Source organism: Sitophilus oryzae, unplaced genomic scaffold, assembly GCF_002938485.1.
Source record: "Sitophilus oryzae breed Bouriz unplaced genomic scaffold, Soryzae_2.0 scaffold_41_pilon_pilon, whole genome shotgun sequence".
Lineage (NCBI taxonomy): Eukaryota > Metazoa > Arthropoda > Insecta > Coleoptera > Curculionidae > Sitophilus > Sitophilus oryzae.
In genome coordinates this window covers 5,787,557-5,803,906 of record NW_022146996.1, presented here as the reverse complement: position 1 = coordinate 5,803,906, position 16,350 = coordinate 5,787,557, and the positions used below count along the sequence as shown (strand labels likewise).

The 16,350-nt window shown below is 29.6% G+C and overlaps 2 protein-coding genes across 3 annotated transcripts; one reads left to right on the top strand and one right to left on the bottom strand.

Moving 5' to 3' along the window:
- Positions 1-1,884: 1,884 nt before the first annotated feature.
- Positions 1,885-7,343, bottom strand: LOC115885773 (DNA replication factor Cdt1). 2 transcript variants are annotated; one of them, XM_030904783.1, is made up of 5 exons: positions 7,154-7,342; positions 6,531-7,054; positions 5,841-6,456; positions 5,407-5,617; positions 1,885-2,395 (listed from the first exon to the last, which is right to left on the bottom strand). In XM_030904783.1, exons 1-5 carry the CDS (start codon positions 7,226-7,228, stop codon positions 2,004-2,006), a joined length of 1,818 nt encoding a protein of 605 aa, XP_030760643.1. In that variant the 5' UTR covers positions 7,229-7,342; the 3' UTR covers positions 1,885-2,003. The 2 variants fall into 2 exon arrangements, with proteins under 2 accessions (XP_030760643.1, XP_030760642.1); XM_030904782.1 differs by having other exon boundaries at positions 6,531-7,343.
- A 268-nt stretch (positions 7,344-7,611) lies between these two features.
- On the top strand, positions 7,612-10,443 carry LOC115885665 (SRSF protein kinase 1). The gene has a single exon (XM_030904642.1). It carries the CDS (start codon positions 7,743-7,745, stop codon positions 9,405-9,407), a length of 1,665 nt encoding a protein of 554 aa, XP_030760502.1. The 5' UTR covers positions 7,612-7,742; the 3' UTR covers positions 9,408-10,443.
- Positions 10,444-16,350: the final 5,907 nt, after the last annotated feature.

Sequence of the window (16,350 nt, the reverse complement as noted above, 5' to 3'; positions counted from 1 at the left end):
TATTTTATTTAATTATCCAAGAACTTTATTTCGATTAGAAACACAGAAATATTATAAATATAGAGGATTGTAAATACAGAAATTCACACCAATATCGTTAACAAATTTCGTTTAATTCCTGTGTGTGCGTCTGGACTAATTACTCCATTATCTATGGTCCAAACGCACTACAATTTCAGTCATTAAATTTTGGAATGTTAGTTCATATTGAATAACTAATATTTTTTGTCCTGTCCATTATAAGTCCCTGTATATTTGGAAACGTTCATGGACATACAGGGTGTTTAAAAAAAATGTGCATTCTCCCGTGGAAAGATTCCTCACATAAAAATAAGATTTATTTCTCATATCAATATGGGTCCGATCCTGCTTTGTTTCTAGATACAGGAGGTTAAGGAATTCATTTTTTTTTATTTAATATAATTTTCATCAGAGAGCTTTTGGCGATTCGAATGAAAATTGGAAGATAAGAATTACTATAAGTGCTACATATTTTAATGCCAAAAAACATTCGATTCACCAGGGACGTGCATATGGGTTATCGTTATCACTAGAATATTTTTCTAAAAAAAAATGTGCCACTGACTTTTTCTTCTTTTTAGTAAAAGTGTGTAGGACGTTTAATGCCGATTAAAAGTTGTATTTGATATTTTGTACAATTCGATCTCGAAGTTTTGTACAACACAATCTTATTAATCACCATTTATAAAATTAAAATAAAATTAATAATATATTTAATGTAATTTATTACTAAATTTTATTAAAATTTATAACACTAATGTACAGTGCTAGTTCTCCAAAAAAATAATGGTATTTAAGATAATTACAAAATGTCTATTTTTTTAAAGTTTTAACATCCGTAACTTTAAAATTATGCATTTCCGCACCCATGTTTATAGGTACATTTTTTTTGTATTTTTTGATGAGGAATTAATGAGTACATACTTACTTAACATTTTGACAAGTCAATGACCTTAAAAAAATTTAAAGGTTGGTATTAGAATTGGATTAAAGCAAATTAATTAGTATCTCATCTAAAAAAGTAAGTGTTCTCGAATAGTTGCATTTAGATATTTTAAATAGTTATTTCTTTGTTTCTTTTTTGCTTCCGATGCCGACGACGGGAAGAGATATACTTCCCGAAACGTTAAGCATTTTTTTGTCCGTTAGACAAATTTGATTATTAGTAAACCACTGCTGACAATTATTAGTCTCCGTTGGATTAACGCAGCAGTGTTTACAAATAAAATAACTCTTTTATTTTGTATATTTTCTTATACAGTGGCGAAATATCCATAGGATTTTTTTGGAAAGATGAATCCGCCACAGATAGACATTTTTTTCGAATTAATTAATTTGGGTGTTTCTCATCAGAGTTCTAAATCGACAAAATATCAAGAAACAACTGCTAATCAGCATTTAACGGTCTAAACAATTTTAATAACAAAAGAAAAAAAGTCAGTAGCGCACAATTTTTTTTAGAAAAATATTCCAGTGATAAACCATATGCACGTCGCTGATAGTGAATATATCGACACTTTTCTGGCATTAAAATACTAATAGCTAAAAGCGGTTAAAAGAAAATTATAACAAACCGAAAAAAATGAAGACTTTGATTTTGTAGCTACAAAACAAATGAGAATCGGACCTGTGTTGATATAAGAAATAAATCTTATTTTTACGTGAGGAATCTCCCTACGACAGATGACAAGTGTTTTTTGAAACACCCTCTACAAGATTTTTGTAATGTGCCGCTTTTTGTTTTATTAATTATGCTGATGAAATTCCGCATTAACTCCACAATATTATATTTTTTCCATTTAATGCGAACCTTTTGGCACACCCTGTAAATTTGAAAGATAAAAATAAAAAACACACACTTAATTTATTATAAATATTTATTGGATGACTTTGGTCGCAATTAAAAAAAATTAATAAATCAGTACAGACATTTTGAACACACTTTAGTATACTAACACTATAGTCATCATACAAAAACCACCTTAAGTCTCATTCTTCTGCTTACACAACATGTCGAGTTTGTTTACTACCAGACTTAAATCGGCATTTTTATTGATTTTAACGTAGACTTTATTCCGAATATTGTGGAATACCATCCAACTCGGAACTTCTGTCGCTATCACCTTCAGATGGTCTTCCATTTCCGTTTTGGTCAGGTTTCCTCTGTAGCAGTTTCCTAACTTATCGACAACGGTTTCTAAGAGTAGAACGCTCTTTTTCTCAGACACAAAAAGGTTCCTGGTGAGACGTGCTAACTCCGGAAGTCGAGAATATATTTGAACTTCTTTTTCCTTGTCTGCTGATCTCGTCATGGAGAGCAAAGCTTTGGCTGCCTGTTTTTGGCGGACTTTCTCCAATAAGGCGGGTGGTATACCTATTCATGAATAAAGTTACCGTCAAAAAACGTATTTTTTTTTCGTATTGACATATAAAAATAAAGAAAGAGGAACGAATACCTACAAAATGTCCCTCTTTCTTTGAAGATCTCTGATACCACAGATATACATAAAAGACAAACCAACCGTAAACATACACTGATTTGTTTTGACCAAACATAAACAAGCAAAAATTAAACAAACCGTTTTTTTTTTATTTAACTTTAGTTTCTTTTAACCAGAGATTTAGTATAAAATACAAAGAATGTTAAATAAATTCCTAAATTTAGGGCAAGGAAAGCTAAGCATTTAGGAATGACATACATAAATAGAGTTAGGCACATTCTACAGGGTTGTTCACCATATACGACACGGAGTATTTATTGTAGCTAAACGATTAGATTTTTACAAATTGTAAGTTTTGGGTTCGTTGAAGGACTATTAGAGCTACAATTTAAAAATAATTTTACAAGATACAGAGTGTCCCAATTAGGAAAAAAATGTTATAGATGTATTTTTTTAGATGGAAAACTCTGTATATTATTCTATTTTTAGATTCTACGATTGAAATAAAGGTAAATTTGATTAAGGTTTAGCACACTTAAACCTTACCGTTTTTGAAATATTTTCAATTTTATGAAATAATTGTAGTAAAAAAATTAAGGCTTCATTTCTCCAAGGGTATTAGGTTTTAATACTAAATATTTACTGAAAATTTATTTATTCATCAGATATTGTGTTGCAATAATAAAAATTTTAGTACCTTATATAGAGTGTCCAAAAATTTATCGGTCACCAATATATTTCGCAAAAAAGTCGCTCGCTTCAGATAAAAAGGATTTTTTTTCAAACGTCTCAAAAGTATTAATTTTTGTCATTTTAACGCTTAGGTATAAAAGTAAAGCACTGCCTAAGCACAAAAGTTCAAAAATATAATATTAAACTGATATTAAGTGTCAAATTCAACGAGTGTACAAATTGTTGCTCGATTACTGTTTATATTATTTGCAATGTTTGAAATTGATTAAAAATGATTTTTAATGTTTTAAAAAAATAGTATGTATGTTCTATTAGAAGCAAAAATGTACTTTTTATGCTTCCTTGTAACGTCGGAATAGCTTTACGATGGTCCTTCAAAGGTACCGCATCATCAAAAAAGTATAATTTTTACTCTTAATAAAACAATACACTATTGTTCGGAAATGCTCTTAAGTCGAGAATGAAATTAGTATTATCTAATGTCAGTGTAAAATACTTACTGCAGATCAAAATGTCGGCAAGAATTTGGAAAAAATACAACCATTTCAAAAAAATATAAAACAACACATTTCCTGACAACGATTATTATAGATTCTCGGGAATGAAGAGAGACTATACTCTATATCAGAAGAACCTAGTTCTGCACTAGACTGCGAATGATATGTATTCGAACAGCGAATTTTTGTCACTTATACATAAATTTTAAAATAAATCCCTGCGTTTAGCGGTCTAATGGATTCACACGAAATTACTTCAAAAAGCAGTCCAACATTTAAATTGATGAATAGATATTTTTATATAGTTTTATAACATTTGCAATTACTTTTTGATTTATTATCTGTTATATCTTTTATAGAAATATTTTTTATAGTTTTCTAGGACACATTTTTATAACTTTTACAGTTATTTTTTGATTTATAATAAAGTTTTAATAAAATTATTATTTTTTTATTTAAATCAATGATTAAAATTAAAAAAATCACTTGATTTAAATCATTTGATTTAAATCATGCCAACCCTGGTGATTAATGAGGTCTAAATTAAAAGAAAATGCATTTTCTACGAAAACTTGAAGAGATAGGTAAAAAATGGTGTAATACAATCTGATAGACAATTAAATTGTGCATCAAATTCTCGTAAAATATGCAAGATGTTCCATTTAAATTAAACAACTTATTGCCGTTTAAAGCTAGTAATTATTTAATATAAATTTTTAGACACTCTGTATAAGATAGAGGTATTGTTATTATTGCAAAACAATATCTGATCAATAAATAAACTGCAGTAAATATTTAGTATTAAAACTTCGATACCCGTGGAGAAATGAATCCTTAAATTTTTTACTGCAATTTCATAAAATGGAAAATTTTTCAAAAACGGTAAGGTTTAAGTGTGATAAACCTTAATGAAATTTACCTTTATTTCAATCGTAGAATTTAAAAATAGATTAATATACAGGGTGTTCCATTTAAAAAAATACAATTATAATAATTTTTATTTATTTGGGACACTCTGTATCTTGTAAAAATATTTTTAAATTGTAGCTCTAATAGTCCTTCAACGAACCCAAAACTACATTTAATATGTTATAAAATTAAGTAAAAATATAAAAAAACTGTAAAAACTGTTGTTCCATTATTTATGTACCAAGCAAAAGTAGATTTTTTAGTAGAATTAGTTTTCTATTATATATTTTAAGAATATATAAACAAAGCTATTACTTTTTCTTTCTTTTATTTTTTCTATTAAAATAATATTTGTAATATAAATAAAAAATATATTTTTTTCTATTATAAAATATTTATAATTTGAAAATATCAATAATTTGCTGCTTTATAATTTTGAGAGATGACATTAACACAAATATGCAAAAAGAAATAGTCTAAATTTAAATTGGTAATATAAATGATAAAAATGGTCTAAAAATTAAGTTGTTAGAAACTCTAGGTATAAATATGACATTATGATATTTGTGCAATTACATTTTACTCAAAAAAATAGAAGATTCAATTTAAAAGAGTTAAATATTTCTTGTTGAAATATAGTTGAATAATTGTGTTTATTAAAGAAAAACAATGCTGACTGTAAAAGATATTTTAAGGCAATTGTAAAAAATATTTTTATTTTCTTTTTTCATACAAAATTTTTACATTTTATAAAAAATATTAGAGTGAATATTCTGGGAATATTCGGCTCCATTTTTTTATCAATTTATTTTTCTTGGCATTTTCTAAAGTTATTTTTATATTACCTTTTAATAGTGATTGTGGCATTGCTTTACATGTATCCGCGGCAGGTACGGGGGTTTGTGTTTGTTTCGCTTCCTTCAGTTTTTGAAGAGCAGTCTCCATACGGGTGTTACAGTTAAAGAGAACCCTAGCCCTTTCCAACACATCTTTACCGGTAGTAATTTTATCCTCGCATGGCGCCTGCGGAATTGAAGACAGTTCAAAATCTGGAACCTAAAAAATAGATAAAAAAAAATAATTGATTTTCTTTGATTATGTGACATAAAAAAATGACCTGCATTGTCCTTGATAAATGTTCTAAACTAGCTTAACATTCAATTAACAAAGTAAAAATATTATAAACAAAAAATATTTCTATAAATTTGACCTGTTTTAATTAACAATTAAACCAGGTCATATTTTAATTACTTTCCATTTCATCATAACAATTACTCACCTTTTCTATATCAAATTCTGGATGCCACCTTGTAACTTTATCCTTTGGTATTTGCAGCGGTACATCTAAAGTCATCAAAAACTCCTGATGATAGTCTTTTACTTTGTCCAATAAAATATTGTAAAGTTTTCTCTTTCTCTCTAGCATGTGTTCTGCAGTCATGCTATCATTATCACCAATATTTGGTTTAATCACTAGTTCCCACTGTTCTGCCCTCATACCCATTCCAAACAATTTTAATTGTTCTTGTGAAAACACAAAGGAATCTGGATAAACAGTCTTTATTTGTGCCAAATGCTTCTCCATAAAATTTCTTTTTAACATTTCCTCTACTGCTGGCTTCAACTTTCTAAATGTTATGACTTCCTTTCTGTTAAATAAAATTTGTGCCACTGTATCAATTGCTCTAAATATTTCTGCTAAAAATCTATATTTATATGGCAATGTAAGACCAGGTTTTGAGGTCTCTGCAAATAATTCCTTCGACACACTTAGTAATGGCAAGGCGAGTGCATTTTTGGTTGGTGTTAAAAGGTTCAAAAGATTTTTACGAACACTTGAACCATCCTTTTTGGGACTTAAGTAGGCTTGTTCTGGTGAAAATACCTTCTGTGGACTAAAAATAAGTTTAAAATGTCAATGTATTTAATTAACTATTTCGAAGAGAGACAAAAAAAAATTATTACAAACCTTGTTTGAACTTCGAGCTCTATTGTTCTAAATCCTTTGAGTTTTGGAGATTCAGGGATTTGGGATGTTTTTTTCTCAATTTCTTTTAGCTGTTTTTCTTTGTCTTGGAATCTGTTCAAAGAAGCTTTTAATTCTGATAATCTAGCACTTCTCGTCATTTTATTTTTGATTTCTTTGAGGGAAGGTCCGTCTCTAATAACTTTATCCATAGCATTTATTTTTGTAGGTGTAGAAGGAGGAGTTACATGAAGTTTACATTCTGGTGTCTTCTCTTGAGCTGAAATAAGTTCAGATTGTTCTTCTGACAAAACTGTCGTAGCTTTGTTCATTTTATTAAAAAGTTCTTGAATATTTGTATTATTAGTACTGCTTTTTAACTTTCTAGTTTTCGAACGAACTATTTTCTTCAATGTAACTTTGGACACTGAACTTGAAATTTTTACAATTTTACTTTCGCCAATTTTCTCTTCTTGTAATTTCTGAATCTTTTCACTTGATTCTCCATTATAAAGACTCGGTTGATCCTGTGGAACGTTGGATAAGATAATACCTTTGTGTGTATCTAACCCCTCTTTAAGAGGAGTCTTAATTTCGTTAGAATCTAATATTAAAACTTTTCTTGCCTGACTGATTTTGATGTCTTCAGCAGCTATTCGTTTTCGGTTGTTAAAATAGCACGCAACTGAAGGTTGAGCCATATTATAAACATAAAATCCTAAGTATAAACAAATTTAAAGGGAATTAAATGCCACGAACTGCAAGTAAAATCCGTTAAATTCCCTCCAAAATTTGACAGCTTAAGTTGAAGTTTGACTGTTTATTCAGTGGAGCCATCAGACAAATTTATATATAACTATTCTGAAGATATTTAATTTTATTTAAAAGAATTATTCGGATATTTATAAGAAATTTTGAAGTTAATAGGATTATCCAATTATATTTATACGTTATGTTTATTTAAAGAAATTTGTTTATATATGATTAAAAAGAAATAGAAACAATAATGCCAATATGGCAATTCAAAATTCCCTAGAACAGAAAATTCCAGTTACTGCGACGAACGGATTTGGCGCCATCTGTATCAAGTTTTGGCGACACAATTCGCGATCGTCGGCCATAATCAAACAAAAGTATTTTTACGGGAAATTATGGACGTTTGACGTTTTTTTTTTAAATAGTTTTCGGTGGTGATTGTTTCGAAAATAATTACAAATGAGTGCTAAATTAGACGTAAACAGACGTGTGTTGGCTATTCAAGCCAAGAAAAAGCGACACAAGCCCGGGAAAAAGAAAGGCAAGAACGAAATGAATGGTCACGGCGAAAATCGAATTCATTCAAAACATGAACCATCTCATAGCTCAAGTAATGAGACCATCGAGTATGCCGACGACCCCTACACCAGTGACGAGGAAGAACAAGAAGACAGCACAGATTACCGAAAGGGCGGATATCATCCTGTTAAAATCGGCGACCTGTTTCTTGGAAGGTACCATGTTACGCGAAAACTAGGTTGGGGTCATTTCTCCACTGTTTGGCTGTGCTGGGATTTGGAGGATAAACGATTTGTAGCTTTGAAAATTGTTAAATCCGCCGAACATTTTACCGAAACAGCTTTAGATGAAATAAAAATTCTGAAAGCTGTAAGAGATTCTGACCCTTCGGATCCCAAGAGAAACAAAACTGTTCAATTGTTAAATGACTTCAAAATTAGCGGAGTCAATGGCGTACATGTTTGTATGGTATTTGAAGTGTTAGGCCATCATTTACTAAAATTAATCATTAAATCAAATTATCATGGAATTCCATTAGCTAATGTACGTACTATCATGAGACAAGTACTTGAAGGTCTTGACTACTTACACACAAAGTGTAACATCATTCACACTGATATTAAACCTGAAAATGTACTTGTATGTGTATCTGAGGAGTACATAAGAAGGTTAGCCTGTGAGGCAGCCGAAATGCACCAATTAGGATTAAAATTACCAACTTCTCTTGTCAGTACTGCCCCTCCACAAGATGTGATACCAGGAAAGATGAGTAAAAATAAGAAAAAGAAATTAAAGAAGAAAGCGAAAAGACAGAATGAGTTGCTTAAACGTCAAATGGAACAAATTATTGAGATGGAAGAAAAGAAAAAAGTAAAGGAAAATGGAGATATCAATGGAGAGCCAGAATGTAATGGCAGCAATCCAACAGAAGAAGTGTTAGAAAAATCTCTTAATGGTGTTGATGAGCTTGCTGGTGGAGAAACAATTGTTGCTTGTGAAGAAAATATTGCTGATCCAGTTGTAATTATGTCTGAAGATGATTCACCATCATTAACCTCTAAAAGTGAAAATAAACTAGAGCTCGATCCTGCTTTTGTTGAATGTGAATTTGATGTCAAAATTGCTGATCTAGGTAATGCTTGTTGGGTTGATAAGCATTTTACAGAGGACATTCAAACCAGACAGTATAGATCGTTAGAAGTTTTACTTGGAGCTGGTTATAACACCTCAGCTGATATTTGGAGCACTGCCTGTATGGCCTTTGAGCTAGCTACAGGAGATTACCTTTTTGAACCACATTCTGGTGAAGACTATTGTAGAGATGAAGATCATTTGGCCCATATAATAGAACTGCTTGGCAACATACCAAAAAGAATTGCCCAAAGCGGAAGAGATTCTAAGTTGTATTTTAACAAAAAGAATGAACTTCGTCATATTACTGGACTAAAACCATGGGGTCTCGAAGATGTTTTGACTGAAAAGTATGACTGGAGCAGGCAAGATGCAGCAGAATTCTCATCATTTCTAAAACCAATGCTGGATTTTGATCCTGAAAAGCGAGCTACAGCTGCAGACTGTTTAAAGCATCCGTGGCTGAACAAATGAGCACATGCTCTCTGTAGGTGACTGATTACAAAAAATTATATGCTTAAATGAAAAATCAATATTAGTGCATTTTAGCCCGTTTCACAGTTACTTTAAAAGAAATGCATTAATGACAGCCTTACTATTTCATTTTTGTTCTGACCGGTTAAACAGGGCCTTTGTTTAATGTACATAGGATTTGTAATAGAAAAAATTGTGATGTATGTGTTAATAGACAATATAAATGTCCCTTAGGCTGCCTTTAAATTTATTTATAAACTGTCATATTTATTTTGTTACTTTAGGACAATCTAACTGACCAAAATTAGGGATAGTTTAAACTGCCTTATATTGTATATTTTTTATTAGACGCTTTTTAGATGTTTGAGCAATATAGTGTAACACCAATTTAAATTTATGAAAATTTTTAGAACAAAGCAGTAGTGTATGAACATATTGTTTATTTTGTTACTGATGTTAATGAGTAATCAAAATTGTTTTTCTCAAGTTACCTTAATATTAAAGAATACGTCCTTATTTTTAATGTACCTATCTAACAAATGGAACAATTTATATCAGTTTGTTCATGCACCGCTATATAACTATACCAATATACATTTAAACTAACGCTTATAAAGATAGAAAAGGGATAGTATCCCGCCTTATAAAGCATTATGTGCTGATACTAGTATCCAAGAGTGAGAACATTCTCATATAAATTGTGAAAAAGTCGTTTAAAATTATTATACTGACTTGAAATAAACACCAAATGATAATTGGCTTCCAAATTCCTATTTTTGGACAGTTAAATAAAAATATACATATATCTACATATATGTGTTAAACACGTAGATTATTAGTAGCCCGGGGATGTGTAGATGGAACATCTGCCCAAATATTAGAAAACTTATATATACATGACGTTTGTAGTTACATATTCGAATCATCAGTTCCATACTAGAGCACCAACATCAATAAATTTGTATTTAAAACGATTATATTAAAAAAAAATTATACAATGTACATTGAATCTCTAAGAAGTATACAATTACTTGATTTTTAGTAGTTTTATTCATCTTTACCCAACAGATTTTATAAAAGTTGCTTTATCTTAATGTGCCATATCTGTGGGTAACACTGATATTTTATCAATTGTATAAGGTCATTATTTAATATAGAATATATAAATTTTGCAACACAATTATGTTTTATCTAAAAAGTTAAACACATTCTTTGAATGTTAAAATCTATTGCTTTTGTATGACTATCAGACTTATCAAAGGTTTAATAATGTAATCGCGTAGATACATATTTAAATTTTCATATAGGTAGTATACATGTGGTATACATACATCTTTAAAATCTTGCAAAATAGTAATTTAATTTACAGAAAATAGCCAAACTTTGTAGTTCTGAAGAATTCGGATTTAATCAAATAGAGAAAAAAATCTAAGTAAATACTTATATTAAAAAAATATTCTGGCAAAAATATCCTCCTATAAAAAAGGTAATATATCTTTTTATATTTTTTGGAATATTCTAAACATTATTATCAGTAAACACGCAAAAAATCCTTTCAGGCAAATCGATCACACAAGGGAGTTTTGAATTATATTTTTGGACTGGATGAATAGGCAAGCTTCTATAGTCACTTCTCCTTTATCATTTCGATCAATTGAATTTATTCACTAGCTAAATTTAGCTTTTTTAATATATTAAAGCGTATGCTTACTGTAGTAAATATTATTGTGCCAAATAATTTGAATTTAAATGAAAAAAAGATGTCGGCCCACGTTTACCTAGTAAATTTGTGTAGGTGAATAGTTTCAAAATAATAATTTTGGAGTAAAAATAACTTATGTTAGACGGTCACTTGTTTCTAAGGATTATTCTTTAGTCACTCGATTTTGACTGACTCACATTTTTTATAGGTACCTATACACACGGAAGTAAATAACAATGCAGCTTTTCAAACAAAATATTTATTTCAATATATATTAATTGTAAAAATATTTAAGTACAATATATTAATAACATAAACAATAAAAGCATATGTAAGTGTAAAAAATAATTCATTCGTCATTCACAACCGTATATGGATACTACAACTCCTACCTTCGATTGAGAATTGTTCTTTGTTTTTAGGGATCTACTTAAAATTTAAATAGATTTTTATTTAATATTCAACGAAAAAAAAATAAAAAAAGTTTAATTATTTGGTGATTCTACGTATTATACCTATCATAAAGTCGATAAAAACGGTGTCACAGTGGCCTCTGAAATGAAAATCTATATGACAATCTGTGTCGGACCGACACCTATGTTATGTTTTAAAAATTGGCATAAAATCTTTATAAGACAATACTTAATTTGTAATTAATAAGTCAAGTTTGCATACTAAAATCCATTTTATCAAATATTTCCTACTGGATACACAGGGTGAGTGCACAATTTTTCGAGGTGGTATATTTTGATCTCCGGAACACGGTCTATGAGATGTTTCGCTAAAAAAATGAAAATTTTGTATTTTTTAACATTTTTTTTTTAATTTTCAGTTAAAAACATATCTTCAGAATATGACATCTTAGGTCTTAAGTAGTAGATTAGATGAACGAAAACCCTGAAAAAAACTAGTGGTTCTGAAAATTTAGGCAAAACAACATTTTCAAAGTAAAATAACTCTTTTGGACTTATTTCAAAGACGGTAAAGAGATATTTCTTTTGTCGAGAATTATTACTCACCCTGTATTTGATTGTGACTGATGACTTTCGAATTTTTTTTTGCCAAATTTTTAAATTAATTTTTAATATAATATGATAAAAAGGAGTGAACCCGGTAGAAACTTTCAACGATTTTAATTCCAAAGGCCACTGGGACGTCGTTTTAGTTTTCGATTGTATTGTCTACATACAGCGTGTTGCATTTTGATTGGGAAATATTCTTTAATTTTGGATTAATTTTCTCATATACAAGACATTTTCATAGATTGTATTGCCACATGACAGTACATACCCCATTGGCAAGCGAAATGAAATAGGAGAGAGAAAGATTTGAAGTATCATACGATCGAAAAAAAAACGGCGTCGGCGATGGCTATGAAATAAAGATCGCTGTCATTTTACATGTAAAATGATATGGAGAATGTCATCGATCGTCATTTCCAAGCCAATTGGACGCCGTTTTTTTTTCGATCATACGGCATTTATTACATAAACACTTAATTTGACACTAGATTTCAATGCGCTTGGGAAAATACTTGCTCTTCTTTCTTTACCCAGTACATGTTATTGTACTGAACGTACTGATATATTCTTCGCATACACGAAAATTGGCACCCAAGGCCAGAACTGCCGACCACCTAGCATATTCGTAATTCGCCGACACATTAGCCGCTCGGATTAGGTCGGGTACAGCGACGGACGTTTGCTAAAGTACCGACGTATTAGACTAGTCCCAACCCTTATACGTCGGTGATTTACGAAAACGAAATACTGTTGTCTGCATATTGCATTACAGTATAGGTTATGGTAAATCGAGAACTGTTAGAAAATTATACGAAACAGACTTGAACAGAAATTTTCTTTAATACTAAAATTAAACTTTACGGTGTAAGCAATATGATTTTCAAAAAATTTCTGAAGCAATTTTTAATTTGTCATTTTTAATATAAAATTCTAACTAAAATTTTGTTCACTTAAAAAAAATACTTTCTGTTAGATAAATATTAATGGCGAAATGATGGTGGATTACTCTGTTTATAGAAATTACTAAACAACTTAAGTCTAAGAAAAACATATTAGCAAAAAAATATATAATAGAAAAAAATTAAGACATATTTTTATTTTTTGGATTTATTACCTTCTAATCCCATACTTTTTTAATTTTGTGTCTGGAAGAAATTGTTTGATAGTTACTAATGATTTTACTGGACAGTCTATATTTCGTGAAGTTCTTTTGCCGCTCGCTTTCCTATTTTTCTTTTGTTTGTCATCAAAATGGTAGTGATAAAACCTCCTAAATGCTTATTAGACGTAGTCTCAGAAAATGTTTTTAAAACTCTTTAAAAAATCTCTCTTGTAACATTTACCAAGGCAGTTATCCGTTCTATAATTAAATAAAAATAAACTAAAATTTACTCGCTAAACAGTTTTAAGCTTCCATGCCGATAATAGAATGGTTGGAGCCTTAATAAAGAGTAAGTTAAGTTTTAAGACTTATCGCAAGTACCGTATGTTCGAAAAAAAAAGCGGCTAGTTGGTTTGGTAACGACGATCATTGACATTCCTTATATAATTTTACATACAAAATGACAGCTATCTTTATTTCCATGCCAGCTCTGACGCAATTTTTTTCATCGCAAGGTTTGGAAATGAAAGCGCATAAGACTTTTGCGTAGTATAAACAAAAGCTGTGCTAATACTATTTATTTTATATTAATGATACATTAATAACATTACTGTTATTATTTAATATCTCTGCAAAAAGCAGCAGCTACTATCTAAAATCTGTTTTTATCAGTAATCTGCAACCTCAGTTTATTGGAGACTATTTATTTATCAGGTACAGCTGGTAATGTCTTAAAATCCATGTTTTTAAATTATCAATCTGCTCGAAATGTGCTAATCACTGAAAAACAATAAAAACCAATACAGACGATTACTGATTGATCATAAAAAATTACGAATACTCATTACAGATGCAGATCAAATTAATCCGATTTACAAACTAGCGAAGAAAGTAACAATATTTTGAGCGCATCGTAAATCGCCGACGTATTAGACTAATACGTCGGCGATTTACGCAGCACCCGAACTATGCCGAGCGGCTAATGTGTCGGCGAATTCCGAATATGCGACCCGGTATATCAATATATTTTTTCTTGAGCTTTTCACTGAACTTTTTCCAATTTCTTATGAACAATTTGGCACAAGCACTGTATAATTTAAGTTTATTTTATCAAACTAGTACAGTTCCTTAGAAAATTATAAAATGGTCCATCTCAAAATGCAACGCACTATATATTTTTATATAACTAAAATAATACTTTTCATCTTAAGCACCGTACAATAATAATAATAATCTTAAGTAAATTACACAGCATAGCAAAATTCACATCTATTGCTGCTTCAAAACCTAGTTTTATATTAATAAGTGTAAAAAATAAGAGTCCAGATCTGTATGACCACATATCACATTATTATTAGAACACGAAAGATTTATATAGAAGAGTAAGATTAAGATTTATAAAAAATTGAATTAAAATACAAAAAACAGAGCAAGCTAAGTCAAAAAATGCAAGTGATAGCTATCTCTATAACTTAACTTTATATCTCTAACAATTTTCAAGTATAACAGAGAGGCCTAAATTTAGATTGAGCATTTTATCTTCAATTTTCTAGCTTTTTAGTAAGCTATTGAATTACTATCCAAAATACTGTATGATTGAAAAATCGCCGCCAGGTTGGTTTGGAAATGACGATCGAAGATGTTTCCATATAATTTTACGTATAAAATGGGCGATCTTCATTTCCAAGCCAACAATGATGCCGTTTTTTTATCGTTTGGTATGTAACGATATCGATACAACAACGAGATTACAAGTATTTATAAAATATCACAGATTTATAAAAGAAAAAGAGAATTTTGCGTCAGAAAGAAATAGTTGTCATTAAGAAAAACCGTTAAAAGCACTTATTATAAACTAAATAACTAAAAAAACGTCTAAATACTGGAGTTATGCGAAGTTTGTTACATTTTAATTATTTTTCAGATTTCCACGTTACACCAAAAAAGTTATTATGACAGTTTATTTTCTAATTACCTACAGTGGCAGTTTTCTATTTTTACGATGATGTCTGTTCAAATCATATATGTATGTATCTTCTTTCGCCAGATAAATTATATAGTTTTCTGTAGATTCGGAAATTTTATGTTCAAGCAAACAGCCGCAAAAGAATCGGTTGATATTTTATTTATTAAGTAATAGCTTTATTGAGGCTACATGATTAAACAAAATAATGAAAAATATTGAAAAATATGCCCAAGTCAGGAAACAGAAAATTAAAATTTTAATGCGTTCCAAGGAATATGTAAAGAAATAGTTTTGATGAAACTTCGTTGTGGAAATCATGAAAAATAAATAAAATTTTGATTCAACACAAAAGATTTCAACTATCGACCAACAAAATTGAATTTAAAAAATAGACGAAAATAATCATTTTTAAAAATAATTATTTCGTAGTGGAATTTGCTGACCATAAAATGTATACATATAACAGTTTTACATAATATTTTCTGTGTGTGCGTGCAACTGCCCAGTTCTCTATTGTATTTGTCAAATCATTTTAGAAATATTTATATGTGGTGATAAAGTCTGTACAACTATCGTTCAATGTTACGTCATATACCGGATGCGTCTGAAAAGTGGCTCACCCCTATAACTTTTTTATTTTTTCAGATAAAAAACGAGATTTGGTATGTTAGTATATGAGATAAAATGAGATTGCTTGACGATTCAATTCTTTTCGACCACTTTATTTTTCGTTTTTTCACCGGAAATGACTACAACTTATGATTTTTAAATGACACCCTCAGTATTTTTTTACTTTATTCGATAGAAAATCACACTCTGAATATAATGACATATCATATGTCAACTTTTGACATTTTCGTTTAAAACAAAATTATATTTTAAATTTCAATCTAGAGTGGACCATGGCTGTGTTAAAAACAATAATTTTTAATCAAGGAACCTTGGAAAAATAGATTTGATCATCTAACGGTTTTAGTGTCTTGTCTTGGCCGGTTAAAAGATGCCTAAATCATATTTTAATTAATATCTCAATTTTTTCAAATCGAACAAGGGTGGCTTATTAGTATATTCGGAAAAAGCATTTTTTTACGAATAATTTTGTACCATATACTTGGTATTTCGAGTCAAATTGTCGTTATGAATCGCATGTT

Excerpts from the sequence above, each read along its gene's own strand:
- LOC115885773 (XM_030904782.1), bottom strand. The coding sequence starts at position 7,228 with ATGGCTCAACCTTCAGTTGCGTGCTATTTTAACAACCGAAAACGAATA. Across the intron at positions 6,457-6,530 it reads GAGCTCGAAGTTCAAACAAG|TCCACAGAAGGTATTTTCAC; the intron begins GTTTGTAATAAT and ends ACTTATTTTTAG. Across the intron at positions 5,618-5,840 it reads CAGAATTTGATATAGAAAAG|GTTCCAGATTTTGAACTGTC; the intron begins GTGAGTAATTGT and ends TCTATTTTTTAG.
- LOC115885665 (XM_030904642.1), top strand. The coding sequence starts at position 7,743 with ATGAGTGCTAAATTAGACGTAAACAGACGTGTGTTGGCTATTCAAGCC.